This window comes from Globicephala melas, chromosome 4, assembly GCF_963455315.2.
Source record: "Globicephala melas chromosome 4, mGloMel1.2, whole genome shotgun sequence".
NCBI classification, from domain to species: Eukaryota; Metazoa; Chordata; class Mammalia; order Artiodactyla; family Delphinidae; genus Globicephala; species Globicephala melas.
Window position 1 is genome coordinate 55069592 of NC_083317.1, and position 26783 is coordinate 55096374.

The window sequence follows — 26783 nt, forward strand, 5'->3', positions numbered from 1 at the left end:
CCCAGGATCCTAGGCAGCCCACCACTGCCAGGGTCCCGTGATCCAGGGACAACTTCCCTGGGAGAACACACGGTGCCTCAGGCTGGTGCAACGTCACGCTGGCCTCTGCCGCCGCAGGCTCGCCCCGCACTCCGTGCCCCTCCCTCCCCCCGGCCTGAGTGAGCCAAAGCCCCCGAATCAGCAGCTCCGTTAACCCCGTCCTGTCTGAGCGAAGAAAACACGCCCTCAGGCGACCTACATGCAGAGGCCGGGCCAATCCAAAGCTGAACCCCAGGAGCTGTAACAAAGAAGAGAAAGGGAAATCTCTCCCAGCAGCCTCAGGAGCAGCGGATTAAATCTCCACAATCAGCTCGTGCCCTGCATTTGTGGAATACCTGAATAGACAACGAATCATCCCAAAACTGAGGCAGTGGACTTTGGGAGCAACTGTAGACGTGGGGTTTGCTGTATGCAACTGACTGGTTTCTTGTTTTATGTTTATCTTAGTTTAGTATTTAGAGTTTATTATCATTGGTAAATTTGTTTATTGATTTGGTTACTCTCTTCCTTTTTTTAAAAATATATAGATATATATATTTTTTTCCTTTTTCTCTTTTTGTGAGTGTCTATGTGTATGCTTCCTTGTGTGATTTTGTCTGTATAGCTTTGCTTTTAACATTTGTCCTAGGGTTCTGCCTGTCCTTTTTTTTTTTAATAAAGTTTTTAGCACTTGTTATCATTGGTGGATTTGTTTTTTGGTTTTCCTGCTCTCTTCCATCTTTCTTTTTTTAAAAAAAAACTTTAATTTTTTATTTTTAATACTTTTTTTAGGTTTTATTTTAATAACTGTAATTCTTTTTATTTATATTTTTTCTTTCTTTCTGTCTATCTTTTTTCCCTTTTCTTCTGAGCCATGTGGCTGAGAGGATCCTGGTGCTCTGGCCTAGTGCCAGGCCTGTGCCTCTGACGTGGTAGAGCTGAGTTCAGGACATTGGTCCACCAGAGACCTCCTGGCTCCACGTAATATCAAACGGCGAAAGCTCTCCCAGAGACCTCCACCTCAACACTAAGACCCAGCTCCACTCAACAACCAGCAAGCTACAGTGCTGGACACCCTATGCCAAACAACTAGCAAGACAGGAATACAACCTGACCCATTAGCAGAGAGGCTCCCTGAAATCATAATAAGGTCACAGAAACTCCAAAACACACCACCGGACGTAGTCCTGCACAACAGAAAGACAAGACCCAGCGTCATCCACCAGAACACAGGCACCAGTCCCCTCCACCAGGAAGCCTACACAACCCACTGAATCAAACTTACCCACAGGGGGCAGACACCAAAAACAATGGGAACTACGAACCTGCAGTCTGTGAAAAGGAGACACCAAACACAGTAAGTTAAGCAAAATGAGAAGAAAGAGAAACACAGAGCAGATGAAGGAGCAAGGTAAAAACCCACCAGACCAAACAAATGAAGAGGAAATAGCAGTCTACCTGAAAAAGAATTCAGAGTAGTCATAGTAAAGATGATCTAAAATCTTGGATATAGAATGGACAGAGAGAATGAAACGTTTAACAAGGACCTAGAAGATGATGAACAACAAACAATGATGAACAACACAATAAAGGAAATTAAAAATTCTCTAGAAGGAATCAATAGCAGAATAACTGAGGCAGAAGAATGGATAAGTGACCTGGAAGATAAAATAGTGGAAATAACTACTGAAGAGCAGAATAAAGAAAAAAGAATGAAAAGAATTCAGAACAGTCTTAGAGACCTCTGGGACATTAAATGCACCAACATTCGAATTATAGGGGTCCCAGAAGAAGAGAAAAAGAAAGGGACTGAGAAAATATTTAAAAAGGTTAGAGTTGAAAACTTCCCTAATATGGTAAAGGAAATACTCAATCAAGTCCAGGAAGCACAGAGAGTCCCATACAGGATAAATCCAAGGAGAAACATGCCAAGACACATAGTAATCAAACTATCAAAAATTAAATACAAAGAAAAAATATTAAAAGCAGCAAGGGAAAAGCAACAAATAACATACAAGGGAATCCCCAAAAGGCTAAGAGCTGATCTTTCAGCATAAACTCTGCAAGCCAGAAGGGAGGGGCAGGACATATTTAAAGTGATGAAAGGGAAAAAACTACAACAAAGAAAGATTACTCTACCCAGCAAGGATCTCATTCAGATTTAACAGAGAAATTAAAACCTTTACAGACAAAGGAAAGTTAAGAGAATTCAGCACCACCAAACCAGCTTTAAAACAAATGCTAAGGGAACTTATCTAGGTGGGGAAACATAAGAGAAGAAAAAGACTTACAAACCCAAAATAAATAAGAAAATGGTAATAGGAAAATACATATCAATAATTACCTTAAATGTAAATGGATTGAATGCCCCAAACAAAAGACACAGACTAGCAGAATGGATACAAAAATGAGGCCCATATATATGCTCTCTACAAGAGACACACTTCAGACCTATGGACACATACAGACTAAAACTCAGGGGATGGAAAAAGATACTCCATGCAAATGGAAATCAAAATAAAGCTGGAGTAGCAATTCTCATATCAGACAAAACAGACTTTAAAACAAAGACTATTACAAGAGACAAAGAAGGACACTACATAATAATCAATGGAACAATCCAAGAAGAAGAAAAACAATTGTAAATATTTATTCACCCAACACAGGAGCATCTCAATACATAAGGCAAATGCTAACAGCCATGAAAGGGGAAATCGACAGTAACACAATCATAGTAGGGGACTTTCACACCACACTTTCACCAATGGACAGATCATCCAAAATGAAAATAAATAAGGAAACACAAGCTTGAAATGATACATTAAACAAGATGGACATAATTGATAGTTAAAGGACATTCCATCCAAAACCACAGAAGGCACTTTCTTCTCAAGTGCTCATGGAACATTCTCCAGGATAGATCATATCTTGTGTCACAAATCAAGCGTTGGTAAATTTAAGAAAATTGAAATCGTATCAAGTATCTTTTCTGACCAGAATGCTATGAGACTAGATATCAATTACGTGAAAAAATATGTAAAAATTACAAACACATGGAGGCTAAACAATACACTACTTAATAACCAAGAGATCACTGAAGAAATCAAAGAGGAAATCAAAAAATACTTAGAAACAAATGACAATGAAAACATGACGACCCAAAACCTATGGGATGCAGCAAAAGTAGCTGTAAGAGAGAAGTTTATAGCAGTACAATCCTACCTCAAGAAACAAGAAACATCTCAAATAAACAACCTAACCTTACACCTAAAGCAATTAGAGAAACAGGAACCAAGAAACCCCGAAGTTGGCAGAAGGAAGGAAATCATAAAGTTCAGGTCAGAAATAAATGAAAAAGAAATGAAGGAAATGATAGCAAAGATCAATAAAACTAAAGCTGGCTCTTTGAGAAGATAAACAAAATTGGCAAACCATTAGCCAAACTCAACAAGAAAAAAAGGGAGAAGACTCAAATCGACAGAATTAGAAATGAAACAGGAGAAGTAACAACTGACACTGCAGAAAAACAAAGAATCATGAGAGATTACTACAAGCATCTATATGTCAACAAAATGGATAACCTGGAAGAAATGGACAAATTCTTAGGAAAGCACAATCTTCCGAGACTGAATTAGGAAGAAATAGAAAATATAAACAGACCAATCACAAGGACTGAAATTGAGACTGTGATTAAAAATCTTCCAACAAACAAAATTCCAGGACCAGATGGCTTCACAGGCAAATTCTATCAAACATTTAGAGAAGAGCTAAAACCTAACCTTCTCAAACTCTTCCAAAATATAGCAGAGGGAGGAACACCCCGAAACTCATTCTACGAGGCCACCATAACCCTGATACCAAACCAGACAAAAATGTCACAAAGAAAGAAAACTACAGGCCAATATCACTGATGAACACAGATGCAAAAATCCTCAACAAAATACTAGCAAACAGAATCCAACAGAGCATTAAAAGGATCATACACTATGATCAAGTGGGGTTTATCCTAGGGATGCAAGGATTCTTCAATATACGCAAATCAATCAACGTGATAAACCATATTAACAAATTGAAGGATAAAAGCCATATGATAATCTCAATAGATGCAGAGAAAGCTTTCAACAAAATTCAACACCCATTTATTATAAAAACCCTCCAGAAAGTAGGCATAGAGGGAACTTACTTCAACATAATAAAGGCCATATATGACAAACCCACAGCAAACATCGTTCTCAATGGTGAAAAACTGAAAACATTTCGTCTAAGATCAGGATCAAGACAAGGTTGTCCACTCTCACCACTATTATTCAAAATAGTTATGAAAGCTTTAGCCACAGCAATCAGAGAAGAAAAAGAAATAAAAGGAATCCAAATCGGAAAAGAAGAAGTAAAGCTGTCACTAGTTACAGAAGAAATACTATACATAGAGAATCCTAAAGATACTATGAGAAAACTACTAGAGCTAATCAATGAATTTGGTAAAGTAGCAGAATACAAAATTAATGCACAGAAATTCTTGCATTCCTATACACTAATGATGAAAAATCTGAAAGAGAAATTAAGGAATCACTCCCATTTACCACTGCAACAAAAAGAATAAAATACCTAGGAATAAACGTACCTAAGGAGACAAAAGACCTGTATGCAGAAAACTATAAGACCCTAATGAAAGAAATTAAAGATGATACAAACAGATGGAGAGATATACCATGTTCTTGGATTGGAAGAATCAACATTGTAAAAATGATATACTACCCAAAGCAATCTACAGATTCAATGCAATCCCTGTCAAAGTACCAATGAAATTTTTCACAGAAGTAGAACAAAAAATTTCACAGCTTGCATGGAAACACAAAAGACCCCGAATAGCCAAAGCAATCTTGAGAAAGAAAACCAGAGCTGGAGTAATAGACTCCCTGACTTCAGACTTTACTACAAAGCTACAGTAATCAAGACCATATGGTACTGGCACAGAAACAGAAATACAGATCAATGGAACAGGATAGAAAGCCCAGAGATAAACCCATGCACATATGGTCACCTTATTTTTGATAAAGGAGGCAAGAATATACAATGGAGAAAAGATAGCCTCTTCAATAAGTGGTGCTGGGAAAACTGGACAGCTACACGTAAAAGAATGAAATTAGAACACTCCCTAACACCATACACAAAAATAAACTCAAAATGCATTAAAGACCTAAATGTAAGGCCAGACACTATAAAAACTCTTAGAGGAAAACAGAGGCAGAACACTCTATGACATAAATCAAAGCAAGGTCCTTTTTGACCCATCTCCTAGAGAAATAGAAATAAAAATAAACAACTGGGACCTAATGAAACTTAAAAGCTTTTGCACAGCAAAGGAAACAATAAACAAGACAAAAAGACCACCCTCAGAATGGGAGAAAATATTTTCAAATGAAGCAACTGACAAAGGATTAATCTCCAAAATATACAAGCAGCTCATGCAACTCAATATCAAAAAAACAAACAACTTAATCCAAAAATGGGCAGAAAAACTAAATAGACATTTCTCCAAAAAGATATACAGATGGCCAACAAACACATGAAAGGATGCTCAACATCACTAATCATTAAAGAATGCAAATCAAAACCACAATAAGGTATCACCTCACTCTGGTCTGAATGGCCATCAATAAAAAACCTAGAAACAATAAATGCTGGAGAGGATGAGGAGAAAAGGGAAGCCTCTTGCACTGTTGGTGGGAATGTAAATTGATACAGCCACTACGGAGAACAGTGTGGAGGTTCCTTACAAAACTAAAAATAGAACTACCATATGACCCAGCAATCCCACTACTGGGCATATACCCTGAGAAAACCATAATTCAAAAAGAATCATGTACCACAATGTTCATTGCAGCTCTAGTTACAATAGCCAGGACATGGAAGCAAACTAAGTGTCCATCGACAGATGAGTTGAGAAAAGATATGTGGCACATATATATGATGGAATATTACTCAGCCATAAAAAGAAACGAAATTGAGTTATTTGTAGTGAGGTGGAAGGACTTAGAGACTGTCATACACAGTGAAGTAAGTGAGAAAGAGAAAAATAAATACCGTATGCTAACACACATATATATGGAATCTAAATAAATAAATAAATGGTTCTGAAGACCCTAGGGGCAGGACAGGAATAAAGACGCAGATGTAGAAAATGGACTTGAGGACATGGGGAGGGGGAAGGGTAAGCTGGGACGAAGTGAGAGAGTGGCATACATTTATATGTACTACCAAATGTAAAACAGATAGCTAGTGAGAAGCAGCCGCATAGCACAGGGATATCAGCTCGGTGCTCTGTGACCACCTAGAGGGGTGGGATAGGGAGGGTGGGAGGGAGACGCAAGAGGGAGGAGATATGGGGATATATGTATATGTATAATTGATTCACTTTGTTATAAAGCAGAAACTAACACATCATTGTAAAGCAATTACACTCCAATAAAGATGTTAAAAAAAAAAGAAAATACTTTAAATATAATCAGAGGAAATAAAAGAAATTGCAGGGGTTAAAGGAGTAGGATGTAGTGAGGTATATACCTACTTGTGGGAACTAGTTCCCAAAGATGGCCCCCCAGGGAGCCACAGTCTCTAGTATTTGCAGCCATGTGTAGACCTTACCCCTGTGACTCATCACTGTTGGGAGTCACACAGAATCACTCCACTGTATTGTAAGCCTTCCTCACAAGAGTTTTTGCACCTTTGGTCTCTTGGAATATTTGCTTTTAGTGCCCTGAATTGCCATGTAAGAAGTCCAACTCCCCTATGCCTGCCATGCTATGAGGAAACCCAAGTTAGCTACATGGAGAGGTCACACAAAAAGAGAGATTTCCAACCAGCCCCCAACTGTCTAGCTATCCCAGCCCAGGAGCCAGACACACAAATGAGTAAACCTTCGGATGATTCCAGTCTCAACCGCTATCTGCGATAAGCCTGTCAACCTCCAGAACCAAGAGAGAGAATAATAAATTATTGTTTTAACTCTAAGTGATTTGTTACATATCAGTAGATAAACAGAACATTACTTTTTGGTCAAGGAGTCAGATTAAGACAGATATGGACAGACTTTGCTTTTTTCTCAAAATACCATTCTTAGTGTGGAAAAGCCTTTTGTTTTTGGCAGTGGGTGAATAATGCCCATGTGGAAGAATATTTTATTCTTTGGAACAAGAAGGAAATAAATGGATGAGTGAATAGCTTATAAGGTGAAGAGAGAAGTTATAATTAATGGTCTTAATCTTATCAGTAAGATGTTAACATTTATTAAAAGGAAGGATTCAGAAAGGCAGCATTTATTAAAAGGAAGGATTTAGAAAGGCAGGGTTAGAAGTCTGTTTTTCTTCTAAAATAAAACAAAGTGAGTTAGAAGAACAAAGAACTTCTGAGCAGCAATGAAATTCTATAGGAAGTTGGAAAGTATAAAATTCACACCTAATTAGTATGGATTTATGGTGAACCTATCAACAGTTTTATGATTTTATGACTTCCTACTAAAATGTACAGAAACAGAAGAGTTCCTGAGGATGAATGAGAGGCAAAGAGTATGAAGAGAGTGAGGTCTTCCAGGGCTCACTTGGGCTGACAAAAGAAGATGAAGCCTACAAGGGCAAGGAGTGAGAATATTTTCATTGTTGAGGACAGAATCGATACAAAATGCAGAATACAGAAGAGACAGAGGAAGAGAGGTCCTAAGTCCTCACTAGATTTATATTCTAAGATAATTGGAGGTGGGTTGGCAGGGACAGTGGAAAGAAAGAGAAGGAAAAGCAGGGTAGTTGTGTTTCTACTCAACGTGGTCTTTAAAGGAAATTAATGCTAAACGTTTCAGGAGTCACTCAGTAGCTGAAGAAATTCTACATTTTTCTGACCACCGTCCATAAAGATCAAGCTTTATTGTTGGTTCGCCTTTCCCGGGTGACTATAAATTCTGCTCACAAGGACAATTTGGCACCAGCTACTTGCTCTGTGTGACCTCAAGCAAGGCTCCTCTCAACTGCCAGGAGGTAAGGCAGCTCTCACCTGTGATCTGATACTAGTCATTCAAGATGAGAGCTGGCAGTGTAGAGATTAATGGGCTCAGTGAAGAAGGAACATGTGATAAAGTTTCTCCTAGTGTTGGCTCGTTAAAGAGATGCCAGAGGACATGAAGGAGAAAAAGTTCTCTCCTCCCCGCAAAGCTATTTGTGCCGCCATTTGTTCAGAAGGACTCAAAGTACCTGAGCCCCACCGTGGAGTGCTCCCAACTCAAAGCCATCCTTCAAGAGAGAAGCACCACTCATGAGCTAGTGGTTTCACTTGTCCAGTCTACTTACTACATCATCACTAGAGAGACTCACAAGGAACATGGACTGGAATTCCAATGAAACCAGAAGCCACTGTCAGGCTACCTTCAGGGGATGGTCATGTGACTTTAACAATCACTGAGATTAGACCTGATCCAGCCAATCTGAAGATCTCTAGCCTCCACTGGCAAATACTCTGAGTCATCAATTTGCTTTAACTTTCTTTTCCTTCCCCTCCTCTGCCTACTTCCATGTCCTAAATCCTCAAGGAGGGCTTGGCAATGTTCCTTACCTTAGCTCTGGTCATCTGCTCAACATGGGTCAGGACATCATTCACTTTGAGCTGCAGGTCACTCTTGTCTTTTTCCAGTGTCTGCTCGACCTGTTGTAGATTTTCTACCTGGCTCTCCAGCTCAGCCAGGCTGTCTCCGTGCCTCTTCTTCAAAGAGGCAGAGGTTGCCTCAAAGTGCAGTGTGGACTCTTCCATGTCTCAGCGGAGCTTCTGGAATTTTGTTTCTTGTTTCTTAGTTATTTCCAGTTGAGCCAAACTGGCCCCTGCTGTCTCCTCCAGCCCCTCATTCAGGTCTTCCAGCTCTCGGTGAGGTCAGTTCTCTCCCTTTCTACCTTGGCTCGAGTGGTCCTTTAAGCTTCCAGTTCGTCTTTCAAAACCTGTATCTGAGCCTGTAGCAATAAATAATTTTGATTTTACTAAGCACTTGTAGCATATTTTATATTCAAGAGCTCTACTGTATTTTTTTTTATTTTTCACAACTAACACTTTTGGTTCTCATTTTATAGTTAAAGAAGATAGAATACAGAGAAATTAAATGATTTGATCCAAACCAATACCAAGAGCAGGATTAAAATTTGTAATTCCTCTCAATTTCCCAGGCTTTGGTGATAAGCAACCTCATTATACTATATACATGAAGAGGAAATTTTAATAAAGAGCACTTTCCAAAGGAATAGAAAATATTTTTCATATAACAAGGAATCATTTTAAAGAGAGCTTATTAAAAAAATAACATGATGAATGTTATATACAATACCTCATTTATCTGGAATTTGCTTACCTGACAACCTCAACTATTGGAAACTTGGGCAAAAATCTGATTAATAGACTAAATATTTTGAGTTCAAGCAGCTAACTCACAAGCATCAATTTAATTTTACACACAATTCTGACAAACCTGGTTACTTGGTTTCTTAGTGTGTAGGTGATTTAAGGTAGCAGGAAAATTGAAATAAAAAATAATTTTATTTTGGTGGAGGAATGAGACTACTAAATTGGATAGTAATCTGATATCATTAGAAGCAGAATTATAAGACAAAGAAAAGAAGTGATAAGAACTCTCAGAGCCCAAAAGTCTTTCAGTGTAACGGCAAAGAGCTCGACAAATCTTGATAGCATCATTGTGGGACAGTACAGTAAAACCAAGGATGGTGGGCTTCCCTGGTGGCACAGTGGTTGAGAATTTGCCTGCCAATGAAGGGGACATGGGTTTGAGCCCTGGTCTGGGAAGATCCCACATACCGCAGAGCAACTAGGCCCGTGAACCACAACTACTGAGCCTGCGCATCTGGAGCTTGTGCTCCGCAACAAAAGAGGCCACGACAGTGAGAGGCCCGCGCACCATGATGAAGAGTGGCCCCTGCTCGCCGCAACTAAAGAAAGCCCTCACACAGAAACAAAGACCCAACACAGCCAAAAATAAATTAATTAATAAAATAAAATTAAAAAAAAAACAAGGATGGTCATTAACATCACCTTAAATAATTAGGCATAGGTTAGAGTATAGGGAAAAAAGGATAACTTCTATTTTAGAATATTAAAAATTTCATTAAATGAGTATGATTGCTGAGAGGAAGCTAATTTCTAGACCAGCCCATTAAGTAAGTCTATCTAATCTGTAGATGAGTTATGACAGAGAAGGTGCCAAAAAATGTATGATTTCCACATCCAGGTAATCGTGATCCCCTTCCAATTAGTTATCTTGGGATCCAATACCTTTATTTATAACAATACTGTCACTGAACCAAACATTTCTGAAACATTTCTTTAGAAATAACTTTAGTGCTACAGTAATCAAGACAATATGGTACTGGCACAAAAACAGAAACATAGATCAATAGAACAAGATAGAAAGCCCAGAGATAAACCCACGCACCTATGGTCAACTAATCTATGAAAAAGGAGGCAAAGATATACAATGGAGAAAAGACAGTCTCTTCAATAAGTGGTGCTGGGAAAACTGGACAGCTACATGTAAAAGAATGAAATTAGAACACTCCCTAACACCATACACAAAAATAAACTCTGAATGGACTCGAGATCTAAATGTAAGACTGGACACTATAAAACTCTTGGAGGAAAACATAGGCAGAACACTCTTTGACATAAATCACAGCAAGATCTTTTTTGATCCACCTCCTAGAGTAATGGACATAAACACAAAAATAAACAGGTGGGACCTAATGACACTTAAAAGCTTTTGCACAGCAAAGGAAACCATAAACAAGACCAAAAGACAACCCTCAGAATGGGAGAAAATATTTGCAAATGAATCATCAGACAGAGGATTAATCTTCAAAATATATAAACAGCTCATGCAGCTCAATATTAAAAAAACAAACAACCCAATCCAAAAATGGGCAGAAGACCTAAATAGACATTTCTCCAAAGAAGACATACAGATGGCCAAGAAGCACATGAAAAGCTGCTCAACATCACTAATTATTAGAGAAATGCAAATCAAAACTACAATGAGATATCACCTCATACCACTTAGAATGGGCATCAACAGAAAATCTACAAACAACAAATGCTGGAGAGGGTGTGGAGAAAAGGGAACCCTCTTGCACTGTTGGTGGGAATGTAAATTGATACAGCCACTATGGAGAACAGTATGGAGTTTCCTTAAAAAACTAAAAATAGAATTACCATATGATCCAGCAATCCCACTGCTGGGCATATACCCAGAGAAAACCATAATTCAAAAAGACACATGCACCCTAATGTTCATTGCAGCACTATTTACAATAGCCAGGTCATGGAAGCAATCTAAGTGCCCATTGACAGACAAATGGATAAAGAAGATGTGGTACATATATACAAAGGAATATTACTCAGCCATAAAAAGGAATGAAATTGAGTTGAATGAAATTTGTTGAGACGTGGATGGATCTAAAGACTGTCATACAGAGTGAAGTAAGTCAGAAAGAGAAAAACAAATATCGTATATTAATGCATGTATGTGGAACCTAGAAAAATGGTACAAATAAACCAGTTTGCAGGGCAGAAGTTGAGACACAGGTGTAGAGAACAAACGTACGTATGGACACCAAGGGGGGAAAGCCGTGGGGGGGTGGGGATGGTGGTGTGATGAATTGGGCATTTGGGATTGACATGTATACACTCATGTGTATAAAACTGATGACTAATAAGAATCTGCAGTATAAAAAAACAAACAAAAAACAACTAATACTAAACTTTCTTTGGGTTATTTGTATGGAAATATGTTAATATAAATGTTTCAGACATTAAAAATAAAAAGAAATAACCTTTAGATAGTATTTTTTAAATCATCAGGGTAAGAAAATTTGTATTTTGGATAAATTGAACATTTTTTGGATAAAGTATCATTTGAAGAGAAGTCTGGTGAATATGATAGGCAGTCACTTGGAGATTAATATTGTCTGAAAGCTTGCCCATAAAGTAGTGAGACTGGTCTAATTTGGCTCAAAATATCTCAGAAAGTAATAATCAGAAAAAAGTTCCAAAATTATTTTGAATAATAGTTACATTAGTGAGATAACTACTTAGCTTCAAAGGAAAAAAATCCATCTGCATGTATACATGAGGAGTTAAACGTATCCATGCTTTAAATTACTTTATAATGTGGTCATATAGTATAAAACAGTTGCCTGGTCTCAAACTTATAAATAGCTGCCCATTATCAAATAATGTTTTGAGGCTACAAGTAGCTACAAGACAGATTTTCAGCATAATTGCCTTCTAAGCACAAAAACTAATCATCATAAAAAATTAAATTGGTAGCATTGAATGCTTACCATGGGTCAGGCACTGAGCTTACCACTTAAATGTACTGTTGCATTTAATTTTAGCTCAAAGGTTGTCAGGAGGATTAATGAGTAAAAATGTAGATGTCCAGGGTTTTAGCACAATACCTAGTTTATGTCAAACGTTCAACAAATTAGCTACTTGTTTTTTTCTTACCTTCGTGATTAGGAAATCTAAGCTTAAACAGTAATGTTCTCCAGAGTCACGTATCTATAGAATGCCAGGTTACCTTCTCAACCACTGCTCTTTTCTGCCTCATCTATAGTTGGCTAGAGCTATGGGTACCTTTGCAGAGCGTTTGTCACTGAAGTCAATCATCACCCATGGATCTAACTACAGGTGCACACAGGTATTTGATAAATGATTCCCTGGAGCCCTTTAACCATCTTCTGAAGCTGAGCCACCAGGCCTTTCTCATTCTCCACCTTTGAGCTCATCTGATTCATTTCTGATTCTTTCCTGTTAGGGAAAAGAGGTATCAAGTGGAATTGCTCAGCGTAATAACATTTTGTTTAAATATTCTTTAAATTATAGTAATAACACATGAAGTCATTCACTGTAAAAAATTCAACTATTACATCTATAGCTGAAGTCTTCTTGGCTATTATACCCAATCTCTCTTCCTTGCCTAGAGGTAACCACCATAATCAATTCGGTGTGAATCCTCCAGACATTTTTCTGAGGATTGACATATGTTTGTGCTTATATATCAGTAGAAATAGTTTCATTTTCTTTACTGTGAAAGGTATAATACTGTATACATTTGAATTTATAATTCTACAACATTTTTAACCCAATAATACATGGAGATTTTTCCATGTTGGCCTACACATAGATTACTTCACTTAAAAATTAACTGTGACATACTAGTTTATGATTTAGATATCATGTGGTTATTTATCCATTTTCCTATTAATAAACATTGAGGTTTTCCCCCAAATTTTACTTTTACAAATAATGCTGTTCATATACATGCACCCTTGTGTACATGTGAGTGTCTCTACAGAGTGGATATTGAGCAGGGAATTGGTGCGTCGGGTATAGGTATGTGTTTAAAAACTTATAACCTTGCCCTTTGGCCTCCAATAGCAGTGTGAGGTTATTTCTCTACATTTACACTTAACATTAGCACACTTCTAAATTTTTCCTAATCTAACAGATTAGTATGTCATTGTTTTATAATGAATGTCCTTGTTTACTAGTGAGGACAGCATGTTATCAACTATGAGGATTTTAAAATGGGCAATAAAACAAATGAACTGTGTCCGTTGCCCATTTTTCTGTTAGGTTGTTCATCTAATTATTGAATTATATATTTTCCTTTAATACTCTTGATCTTTATTTTTTGATATCTGCTGTAGATATTTCTCCCACTTTCTAATTTGCCCCAGTTTTATTTATGTTGGCTTTTGCCACATAAATGTTTAAAATGTCGAGGTATCAACATCAAATTTATCAATATATTCCTTTTATGCCTTTGGATTTTTGTGACTCATTCAGTCTGACCTGCCAGTTTCCTAAGACTTACCACCTATATTGTCTTTTAATGGTTTTGTTTTTTAATGGTTTTTGCTGTTTTTTTTTAATTGAAGAACATTTAACAGGAGATCTACCCTCTCAACAAATATTTAAGTATACAATTTTATTAACTATAGGCACAACATTGTATGTCACTCTAGAACTTAATCATCTCTAGAACTTAATCATCTTGCACGATGGAAGCTTTATGCCCATTGAAGAGCAACTCCACATTTCCCCCTGCCTCCAAGCTCCTGGACGCCACCATTCTACTCTGTTTCTATGAGTTTGACTGTTTGGGATGCCTCATATAAGTGGAATCATGCACTATTTGTCCTTCTGTGACCGACTTATTGCATTTAGCATAATGTCCTCCAGGTTCATCCATGTTGTTGCATACGGCAGGATTTCCTTTAAAAAGAGGCTGAATAATGTTCCATTAAATGTATACACCACATTTTCTTTACCCATCCATCCATCAGTGGGCATTTAGGTTGTTTCCATATCTTGGCTATGGTGAATAATGCTGCATTTTCTAATGATTTTAAAGCTTGATTTTTGCATTTAATTCTTTAATGAAACTGGATTTTGTGTTTGTGTGAATAGCGTGAGGAAGAAATTTAACTTTTATCTCAGAAGATGAAGAGCTTATAATCTGTGTTATTTATTAAGTAATCTATCCTGTCATCACCATTTTAAAATGCCACATTTTCATGTATTGTCTCCATATATACATGGGTCCATTTAGAGAAAATGCTGTATAATAAATTTATCATTTCCTGAAAACATGGGTTTCTGAAATGCCAGAGCTCTTTGACCTGTGGCCTACAAGGACATAGAGTATCATTTTCACTTTGCTGAGCTGAAACACAATCTTCAAAATTGAATGCTTAGGGAACTCTATCATCATTTTACCTTTCACGGTTCCGTTACATTCATAGGGTTACTTATTTCATCTTTTCCTACCTATCAGGTCGGAAACACCTATACAGTTCAGTAACTTATTGGCAGGCTATTAATCAAGTCTGACCACAAGCATGTGTAATGGAAACTCATGTACACAGACAGGAAAACCAGAAGCTCATAGTTGCTCACTTGACTTTCTTCTTCACTGTGGGCTCCAATAACCAGTGGGCTCCCAGCTTTAACCTGGCCTTGTCTCACTCTTAGATCTCACTGTTTCCCTCTCTTATTTGATCTATTCCAAATAACTGGAAAATCCCTAATCGTTAGAAGAAAGTCTAGCTGGGGACTCCCCTGGCAGTCCAGTGGTTAAGACTACGGGTTCCCACTTCAGGGGGCATAGGTTCAATCCCTGGTCAGAAAACTGAGATACTGCATGCTGCATAGCTCAGCCAAAATTTTTTTAAAATATGGAGAAGAAGAAGAAAGTCTAGCTGAACAGAGGAAGACAAAAGGGACAAGGTGAGAAAATCCATTTCACTGAATGATGAAACTAAACTGAGAGGGCCGTCTTGCCCTGAGCTCCTTGGGAATCCATGTGAACTGAAGGTCTACTGATTTTGATCATGTTATGTTTTGCTTTCAATTTTAAGGTTTAATACTTATACGGTAAATTATTTGACCAAAAAAAAGTTAGATAAATGTTAATGAGGTTATATCTGGCAAATAAGTTTTGTTTTGTTTTTTTTTAAATGATCAGATGTTATATGGGACTTCATATTAGGATTTCTTTTCTTTTTTTTTTTTTTTTTTTTTACTTTAGGCCATTGGTCTCATCATGAGTAAAAGAAGTGAGCGATTTTTATTTTGACTTGTAACTTCAAATTCCAATAATTCGCATCTCCTGTGCCTTACACCTTTCATTCGCATCTACTGGTCAGCCTTCTCAGTTACTTTCTTGTAGGTTATTACATAATTATAAAAAGAAAGTTCACATAAAGTCTAGCAAAAGAAAAAAAAATCAATTTCCTAGGCTTGTTATCCTTCTTATCCTCCCCTTCAGGTCTTAAGACATCTGGCCCTAGGGTCATGAGGATAAATGACATGAGAGAGCTGTTTCCTCCGATAAAAGGTCTCCCAGAATCTCGAGTCAACAGAAAGGTGACTCACCTCCTCAGCTTTCCTGCTAGCTGCAGCTGCCTGCTCTCCAGGTCCTCCATGCTTTCCCGGTTCAGCTTTACCTCGCCCTCCAGTTTGCACTCTTCCTTTTCCCAGTTCATTCTCGCTTTGCTCTCCTGTTCAAGGGCACCCTCAAGCTGACAGAAGGAGACATTATTGAGCCCAATAAATAAGTAAAGTTTATACTTTACTAGATGTGTTCATTAACCACTTACCTTCTGGAAAAAGAAAGAAAAATACACGCAGAGTCTGTAAATGATGCCCAGTTATGTAGATATTTTAAAATAAATATTGTACACATCAATAGGACAACAAAAGAATCTAGAAATCATGGTGATGAAGGAAAACTTTAAAGATTAAGGAATACGTGTTCTAGCCTACAGAAGAAGCCAATAATAGATGTCTAGTGAGTCCTTGTTTGATTGCTTTCCAGTGATGGGAAGCTCACTTCTTCACATGGCAGCTCACTTCATGGGTAGATAAGTCCATTTACTCAGGAGCACTTCTTCATAAGAAGCCAAAGTAGTCTCTGTAAGTTCATCCCACCGGCCTAAGCTCTGCTCCCTGGAGCAGCACAAGCAAATCTGTCTCCACATGATCATTCACGAATATTAGGCAGCTGTCCTGAGTCTTCCAACTCAGTATCACTGACCCTTTCAAACGCATCTCACATGGCGTGATTTCCACACCCTCCTTTACCACCTTGGTACCCTCTATGGTCCATAACATTGTGTCATATTCTGGTACCTCCAACAAGGTGATCAGAACATTCAAGTTCTGTCTGTAGTGTTGCCAACCATGATGTTGAGGTTAGCTTAGCGGGAGGCTAAATAACAGTTACAATATGGCTAGTTTTCAGTGATATATTTACTTTGCCACAATAGAAGCTATTTCCCGTGACTAGCAAAAGATATAAAATTCGAATAGGGGAGAAGGGAGAATTTCTGGAGGGCATATGCAAAAACCTGAAGATAAATGAACTCTGCGAGAGAACAAGTGTGTGTGTTGTTTGCACACAACCAATAAATCCCCATATTGAGGCTTTGTGAGATATGTATCAGTGGAAATAGGAAGAGAAGTCAGACGACTAATAGGTAATAGAGGAAACTGATAGAAAGGCATGAGGAAAAAGAAGCAGATAATAAAAAAAAAAACCCTAACCACCCTTGTCAGCAATTTAATAAAAGCTAAGCTTTGGGGACTAATAAAACAGTGAATGCACACAGTGTCAGCTGGGAGGAAACAGGAAGAGTGATGAACCTAACCACTGAGACTCGTCTGAAGCATCTTTATTTCACAAGGTATTTGGAGGCAGAACAGGGGCACCATCTCCAGAATCTTACAAGTGTTTTCCAATAGTGTTGGTAGAACACAGCTTGTGACTTACATATCTTTTTACTTTAATAAACCTCAGTGCATGGCTGGAGACACAACAGGGCCTTAAAGCAATCCTTCAGTACTAGTGTCAGATAAAGCGCCAACATATCTGCGGGGCAAAACACCAGGTTCTGTGGGGAACAGTCAGTCAGATTGATACCCCTTCACGATTCATCTCAGTGTTCTCCCACTGCCCAGGGTTGTGTGAAAGTTGCATATAAAAACAGACAGATTACATGCTGGGGCCCTTCTTCTACTGTAGTGGCTCACCTCTTATTTCTAAATAATGAGGGAAACTAACCATGCTACTAAGTTTTCCTGAAAATGTCAAGATAAATGAACTAAGTAAAAAGTGGAGGTTTGTACAGATGTAGACACACAGCTAACTAGCAAGACATATCACTACTGACCTCGTTCGCTGGCTGCTCTAGTGTCAGCTTGGTTTTGCTCAGGGTAAGGGTTTTCTCCTCTTCCGCGTGCAGGTCCTCCAGGGTCTGCTGGCAGGCCTCCCGCGCACCCTGGCTGCTCGCTGAAGTTTGCTGACGTCCTCACTGAGAGACTCCACCTCCTCAGTCAGATTCTTAACCTGTGGGGAGAAGACGACAACAGTTCCATGAGAGCCACTTATGGAAGGTGGGGTATAAACACTAAGGGCCATCTCCTCTCTTTTCTAGGACCAAAAATCTCATGCGGTATCCACTGTTATAAAGAACTAAATTTAGCCAAATTCCTGATGGACTTTTTAAAACTCTAAATTCACTTTTTCTTTTACACACAGACACAAATGATCTGTTAGCTCTCCTGGTCGGGGAATGGGGTATTCTGGTTAATCAAATATTATCAGCATAGTGGCTTCCCTGGTGGCGCAGTGGTTGAGAATCCGCCTGCCAATGCAGGGGACAAGGTTTCAAGCCCTGGCCTGGGAAGATCCCACATGCCGCGGAGCAACTAGGCCTGTGAGCCACAACTACTGAGCACGCGCGTCTGGAGCCCATGCTCTGCAACAAGAGAGGCCCACGCACCGCGATGAAGACTGGCCCCCGCTCGCCGCAACTAGAGAAAACCCTCGCACAGAAACGAAGACCCAACACAGCCAAAAATTAATTAATTAAAAAAAAATATATATATATATATATATTATCAGCATAGGTCAGTGGATGGCCAGTATTCAGAGTGCCGTATTATTTGTATAACAAGAACACCACTAAAGGTAATTTAGCTTTCTTTAGAGTATTCGGGGCAATATTAATCTTGTGCCTCAAATCCTAAGAAAGTGGCAGTTAAAGAGAGTTCCAGCTGATAAAATAGGCAAAGGTGTAAGCCATTTATATCAGGTCCAAGTGCTTTTTATGAAAGGGAACTGATGTACAAGAGTTGCTATTTAATCATATGCCAAAATTACGATATTATTCTGGAGACTTTTTTTTTTTATCAAAGGTTTGATACAGACCCCTCAGCTGACTTCAGTCTATACACAGATGCACAAGATAAAAACCTCAGTTAAAATGAACAAAACATTAAGGTCCTTAGCTGGAATTAAAATGACATCTCAAGGTCAAGCTCCAAATCAACGACAGAGGTGGGAATTCAGACGTGTCCCAAATCACCTTTCAATAAACTGCATCCTGTTCCCTCTCCTTCCAAAAGAGGATACTTAGAGAGGCCCAATGAAACCATTTTGCTCTTTCTATCAGATTTCACATGCAATTAGATTGGAACAAATGAAAACATTTCATTTGGGAGATTAAGTGGGGTTCCATAAATTCAAGTTGGAACTTTGAATTAGGATGGCACAGTTCACCAGATCCTTCATTTGATGCCAGTTCTGACTCCCAGTGCTGTAAAGTTGCGGACCACTGTGTTAATTAATATAAACAGAGCAAGTCTGGTCCTGGAGCCCGATTGAGAGTGTGGAATTCAGGCATCTAGGCCTTCCTGACATTATAGAAAAAGTACCTTGTACTCTGAAGCACGCTTCTCCTTCTGTGACTTTGCCAATAGTGTCTCCAGGTCATCGATTTCTTTCTTCTTCGACGCGGAACATTCATCTTCGAGTCTCCGCCCTCCGGCAGTCAGCTGGGAATTTACCTCCTCTTTTTCCTCCCCCCAACCCCCAACGCAGGCAGCGCCTGGACGCTGGCCTCCAGCTGGATCTTGGATTTAATCAGCGACTCGCGCTGCTCTTCAGCATTTGCCAGGGTCTCTCGTTCCCGCCATGATGAGGAGAAAATTGTTGCCAACAGCTGGAAGTAATTTAACAGCCAGGCGAAATGCTGCTTAACACACAGCAGAGAGATAATTGCCTGTCCTCTGCCCGGCACTTTCACCTACCTTTCCTAAGCAGTTGAAATAATATTCCCAGTTCCCTGACCCTATGGTTGAGAAGTGGAGGAGTTGCTTGTGTTTGGAGGTGCTTTTGATCTTTCAGGCCATTCAGTAGATTAGATTACCTCTTCTAAAGCACTTAATAGAATCCTGGTGGGCTAAAGGAGCTAATATCCCTCCAAAAATCAGTGGTGTGCTGATTAAATCACAGCTACTGGAAGCATCCCTGCAGGCATATAGTTTGAGGGCGGTACCTGCTCAGAATATGGTCTTTTAAGAAAGTGGTGTTCCCTCAGACAATAGAATATTTATAATATTATTATAAGGACCCTGATGCACTTATTTAATATATAAGCATCTTCTAATAAATAGAGCTGGGCTGTATTTTTTTTATTCATAAGCTGAATTTACAATTCATGAGGTTCCTTGAATATCACTAACTAGACTTTACTATTATTTCCAACTAAAATATTTTTCTTGAAGGTTCTGCCAGCAGTAAATTCCCCAAGTTATAACCATAGAGTGTGCAATCCTCCTTCCTCTTATTTTTTCAAACATACTGCTGCCAACTCTCACTGTGTGGCCCACTCTTTCTGTGTTATGGTCCAAGTCAAAAAAGAAGGGGCCGATTGCTTTTTGCTACAAAAGCACCTGTGTAACTTTGAACTCCTTTCACTTGTCTCCATTTAGAGGCTAAATAAAACCTCTTTTCTGTGAGCAAGTTCTTAATTACTAGAGGTCTCGTTGTGACATAACTTCACACATATCTCCATATTTCATCTTTAGACCTCATCCATCCTCTGCAATTTGGGCAATCTATTACCTAACTATTTGCTTGGCTTACGTTGTTTCATCTACTTAGATCAAGAGCAGAGAAGGGCAAAAATCCAGGCTATTGGATCCTGGCTAACTCTCAGCCTGTCTGCCCAACAAATGGGGCTCAAAGAGGCACAGATGGGGGAGGTATAAAATAGTGAATCTCCAACATCATTGAAGACCCAAGAGAAGGACTAAACTAAAAACAAACAAAAATGTTAAGGATCCATGCATATCAGAGAAGCTTCCCATGCTTGAGCAATAATGGGGATATTTGATCTTAGCTCATCCAAGGTTGACAGGCAGAATAGCTCTTTGCTCTCTTCCATTCAGCACTTGTACAGGACCTGTCACCATCACCAAATGAAGCCAACAATCCAATCGACCATCATCGATCCTCTCATTTAACATGATGGCAGGTTTGGGGCCAGCTGAGCAGTGGTGTGACAGCTTAACAGTAGGGACATCCTTTCCCCAGTGGCAGTTATTTTCTCATGTACTCACAGTGTTAATTGAAATGGGTTCACTCAGTGCTTCCGGTATTTTGAGTTAGTGAATAATTTGAAAAGAATCCTTGTTTCCTTGATTCCTACTGTATGGAGGTGTGTTTCTTAAAAATCAATGAGATAAAAAAAATCAATAAGATAAAATATTTCATAGCCAGGTCAGCTTTTTAAATCAGTTACAATTTGAACTCATCTCAGCCTTCCAGGACTTGCCCTGCAATTGGCTTCATGTGTCTCCTATGCTCCCCACAATGATCTTTATTCATGTATCCCAGACTTTTACCCACCTTTCCCTTCACAAGTTGGGTGTATTTCTATCCCCACATCAGCCCAGGTAGTACTGGCCACTCTTTTTGTTGAGAGGAAGAATGATGAAAACTAGGAGGCCAGGTCTCATCCTAGGCTCCCTGTGTCCTAAGCCAGACAAAATATGATATTACAAACCGTGATTCTCACAATATGGATCTTAATGTAGGTTTGGAGCGGGGCCTAGGAATCTGTATTTCTAACAAGCATCCCAGGTGAGGCTGATACACACTAAAGTTCTTGAACCACTGCTATATTAAATATGTATCAGAAATGTGGGTCTGAATGTAAACTCTCGTAAAATACGGCCTATTGGAACACTGATGGGTAGCAGAGTCCCAAAAGAAACGAATAACTTCGGTCAGCCTAAAACTACTAAATTTTCTGTTTTCCGTAAGTCCAAAAAGCAGGAAAAAATACAATATGTTTATATAATGTATTTGAACCCAGTATTATTTAACTTAGCACTGTGCTAAGTGCAGTGGAGAGTACAATAAAGGTGGATAAAATTTCATACCTGCCTTTGGGATGTAACAGTAGTCCTGGTAGCTAGAGAAGAGGAATAAAAAAGGGAGTGAATAAGGGCACATCGGCATCAGATTAGAGATGGAGGCTCAGATGCCTGGGCCAAGGGTTTGGATCCTATAATACACATATTGCAGGATCTGAAGCTTGTTCATCAGGGAAGCAACATATTTGTTCAAGACAATGGTTCTCAATCCTGGCTGGATATCAGAATCACCCATACAGATGATTTGGACCCACACAAGACCCACTTAGTCAAAGTATCTGAGAGTGGAGTCTAGGCACCTTTCTTTTTATTTGTTAATGCTTCACAAATAACTTTGATGCAAAGTCAAGGTTGAAAACTGCTGTTTTAAGAACTCACCTCATTGTGATATTGACTTGGACTGGGAAAGGGCAAGTAGGGAGATCTAAATCAGGAAAACCAGTTAGGGGCATACTGCAATAATCCTGAAGATCTCAGTAAAGCTTTTCTCAGGACCTATTAAGATCCTATCTTTTTTTTTTTTTAACACCTTTATTGGAGTATAATTGCTTTACAATGGTGTGTTAGTTTCTGCTTTATAACAAAGTGAATCAGTTATACATATACATATGTTCCCATATCTCTTCCCTCTTGTGTCTCCTCCCTCCCACCCCTCTAGGTGGTCACAAAGCACCGAGCTGATCTCCCTGTACTATGCGGCTACTTCCCCCTAGCTATCTATTTTATGTTTGGTAGTGTATATATGTCCATGCCACTCTCTCACTTTGTCACAGCTTACCCTTCCCCCTCTCCATATCTTCAAGTCCATTCTCTAGTAGGTCTGTGTCTTTATTCCCATCTTACCCCTAAGTTCTTCAGGACCTTTTTTTTTTCCTTAGATTCCATATATATGTGTTAGCATACGGTATTTGTTTTCCTCTTTCTGACTTACTTCACTGTGTATGACAGACTCTAGGTCCATCCACCTCACTACAAATAACTCAATTTTGTTTCTTTTTATGGCTGAGTAATATTCCATTGTATATATGTGCCACATCTTCTTCATCCATTCATCCGATGATGGGCACTTAGGTTGTTTCTATCTCTGGGCTATTGTAAATAGAGCTGCAATGAACATTTTGGTACATGACTGTTTTTGAATTATGGTTTTCTCAGGGTATATGCCTAGTAGTGGGATTGCTGGGTCGTATGGTAGATCTATTTGTAGATTTTTAAGGAACCTCCATACTGTTCTCCACAGTAGCTTTATCAATTTACATTCCCACCAGCAGTGCAAGAGTGTTCCCTTTTCTCCACACCCTCTCCAGCATTTATTGTTCCTAGATTTTTTGATGATGGCCATTCTGACAGGTGTGAGATGATACCTCATTGTAGTTTTGATTTGCATTTCTCTAATGATTAATGATGTTGAGGATTCTTTCATGTGTTTGTTGGCAATCTGTATATCTTCTTTGGAGAAATGTCTATTTAGGTCTTCTGCCCATTTTTGGATTGGGTTGTTTTTTTGTTATTGAGCTGCATGAGCTGCTTGTACATTTTGGAGATTAATCCTTTGTCAGTTGCTTCATTTGCAAATATTTTCTCCCATTCTGAGGGTTGTCTTTTGGTCTTGTTTATGGTTTCCTTTGCTGTGTAAAAGCTTTTAAGTTTCATTAGGTCCCATTTGTTTATTTTTGTTTTTATTTCCATTTCTCTAGGAGGTGGGTCAAAAAGGATCTTGCTGTGATTTATGTCACAGAGTGTTCTACCTATGTTTTCCTCTAAGAGTTTGATAGTTTCTGGCCTTACATTTAGATCTTTAATCCACTTTGAGCTTATTTTTGTGTATGGTGTTAGGGAGTGATCTAATCTCATACTTTACATGTACCTGTCGAATTTTCCCAGCACCACTTATTGAAGAGGCTGTCTTTTCTCCACTGTATATTCTTGCCTCCTTTATCAAAGATAAGGTGACCATATGTGCATGGGTTTATCTCTGGGCTTTCTATCCTGTTCCATTGATCTATCTTTCTGTTTTTGTGCCAGTACCATACTGTCTTGATTACTGTAGCTTTGTAGTATAGTCTGAAGTCAGGGAGCCTGATTCCTCCAGCTCCATTTTTCATTCTCAAGATTGCTTTGTCTATTCAGGGTCTTTTGTGTTTCCATACAAATTGTGAAATCTTTTGTTAGAGTTCTGTGAAAAATACCAGTGGTAGTTTGATAGGGATTACATTGAGTCTGTAGATTGCTTTGGGTAGTAGGGTCATTTTCACAATGTTGATTCTTCCAATCCAAGAACATGGTATAACTCTCCATCTATTTGTATCATCTTTAATTTCTTTCATCAGTGTCTTATAATTTTCTGAATACAGGTCTTTTGTCTCCTTAGGTAGATTTAGTCCTAGATATTTTATTCTTTTTGTTGCAATGGTAAATGGGAGTGTTTTCTTAATTTCAATACAATCTTACCTTAAGAAACAGGAAACATCTCAAATAAACAACCTAACCTTGCACCTAAAGCAATTAGAGAAAGAAGAACCAAAAAACCCAAAGTTAGCAGAAGGAAAGAAATCATAAAGATCAGATCAGAAATAAATGAAAAAGAAATGAAGGAAACAATAGCAAAGATCAATAAAACTAAAAGCTGGTTCTTTGAGAAGATAAACAAAATTGATAAACCATTAGCCAAACTCATCAAGAAAAAAAGGGAGAAGACTCAAATCAAGAGAATTAGAAATGAAAAAGGAGAAGTAACAACTGACACTGCAGAAATACAAAAGCTCATGAGAGAGTACTACAAGCAACTCTATGCCAATAAAATGGACAACCTGGAAGAAATGGACAAATTCTTAGAAATGCACAACCTGCCAAGACTGAACCAGGAAGAAATAGAAAATATGAACAGACCAATCACAAGCACTGATGTTGCGACTGTGATTTAAAATCTTCCAAAAAACAAAATTCCAGGACCAGATGGCTTCACAGGCAAATTCTATCAAACATTTAGAGAAGAGCTAACACCCATCCTTCTCAAACTCTTCCAAAACATAGCAGAGGGAGGAACACTCCCACACTCATCCTACGAGGCCACCATCACCCTGATACCAAAACCAGACAAAGATGTCACAAAGAAAGAAAACTACAGGCCAATATCACTGATGAACATAGATGCAAAAATTCTCAACAAAATAGTAGCAAACAGAATCCAACAGCACATTAAAAGGATCATACACCATGATCAAGTGGGGTTTATTCCAGGAATGCAAGGATTCTTCAATATATGCAAATCAATCAACGTGATACACCATATTAACAAATTGAAGGATAAAAACCATATGATCGGGCTTCCCTGGTGGCGCAGTGGTTGAGGGTCTGCCTGCCGATGCAGGGGACACGGGTTCGTGCCCCGGTCTGGGAAGATCCCACATGCCGCGGAGCGGCTGGGCCCGTGAGCAATGGCCGCTGAGCCTGTGCGTCCAGAGCCTGTGCTCCGCAACGGGAGAGGCCACAGCAGTGAGAGGCCCGTGTACCGCAAAAAAACAAACAAACAAACAAACAAACAAAAAAACCATATGATCATTTCAATAGATGCAGAGAAAGCTTTCAACAAAATTCAATACCCATTTATGATAAAAACCCTGCAGAAAGTAGGCATAGAGGGAACTTACCTCAACATAATAAATGCCATATATGACAAACCCACAGCAAACATCGTCCTTAATGGTGAAAAACTGAAACCATTTCCACTAAGATCAGGATCAAGACAAGGTTGCCCACTCTCACCACTCTTATTCAATATAGTTTTGGAAGTTTTAGCCACAGCAATCAGAGAAGAAAAAGAAATAAAAGGAATCCAAATCGGAAAAGAAGAAGTAAAGCTGTCACTGTTTGCAGATGACATGATACTACACATAGAGAATCCCAAAGATGCTACCAGAAAACTACTAGAGCTAATCAATGAATTTGGTAAAGTAGCAGGATACAAAATTAATGCACAGAAATCTCTGGCATTCCTATACACTAATGATGAAAAATCTGAAAATGAAATTAAGAAAGAGCCTGTCTTTTGATTTGCTAATGGGTTACGTGCTAACTACAGAATTTGAATTAAGATCCAGAGCTTCCTGACTCCCATGATAGATTTCCATCTGTTTATATAGTTAAAACCCATCTAAAAGTTTGTCCCTTTTTCAAAGACATACTGTCAATGAAATCACTTCACTGTAAAGGGTGTCTCTCTAAGTGTTTCCACTGTCTGTGTTGGATGAAATTCTACAGTATTTGCATAGCACGTGCCTCTATTTTTTTTCAAGTCAATACTGCCTGCAAAACAAGGGAATCTAATTAGAAACTTGATTTGAAGAAGAAATGGTGGGGCTAGTCACAGCCTGCAGCTGAAGAAGCAAGTCATTCTTTTCCTGGTGTAGGGAGATTTGCTTGGCTTTCAGCTCCTCCCTCGGAGATTCTGATTTCGCCAACGCTTTTTGCAGCTGCACACACTCTTCCTTCAGTCCAGCTACCTCCCTTCCCATTCCAGCAGATCTAACAAAAGGCTTGATCTTGAAGAAGAGCCTCATCCACGGCCAGCCCTTCACAGCCATGAAAGCTCTTACGTTCCACTGGATCAAAAGAAGTGCATCCCTAAGTTGAGGGGGAAAAAAAGAAAAGAAAAGAAAGTTAACCTAGACTATTTAAAAGAGTTACTTTCCGGATTTCCCTGGTGTTGGGTGGTTAAGAATCTGCCTGCCAATTCAGGGGACACAGATTCAATCCCTGGTCCAGGAAGATCCCACATGCTGCGGAGCAATTAAGCCCGTGCACCACAACTACTGAGCGTCCGAGCCACGTGTTGCAACTACCGAACCCGTGTGCTGCAACAACTGAAGCCCACATTCATAGAGCTCGTGCTCTGCAACAAGAGAAGCCATTGCAATGAGAAGCCCGTGCACTGTAAT

General features: G+C 38.9%; 1 protein-coding gene across 1 annotated transcript in view; it reads right to left on the reverse strand.

Moving 5' to 3' along the window:
• MYH15 (myosin heavy chain 15) overlaps positions 1–26783 on the reverse strand; it is a 152528-nt gene that overhangs the window by 57251 nt on the left and 68494 nt on the right. The window contains 9 exon segments of the mRNA XM_070045449.1: positions 8617–8924; positions 8927–9005; positions 12753–12864; positions 15997–16142; positions 17793–17908; positions 17911–17968; positions 19339–19488; positions 19491–19585; positions 26207–26469. Coding sequence (XP_069901550.1) covers positions 8617–8924; positions 8927–9005; positions 12753–12864; positions 15997–16142; positions 17793–17908; positions 17911–17968; positions 19339–19488; positions 19491–19585; positions 26207–26469 — 1327 coding nt within the window.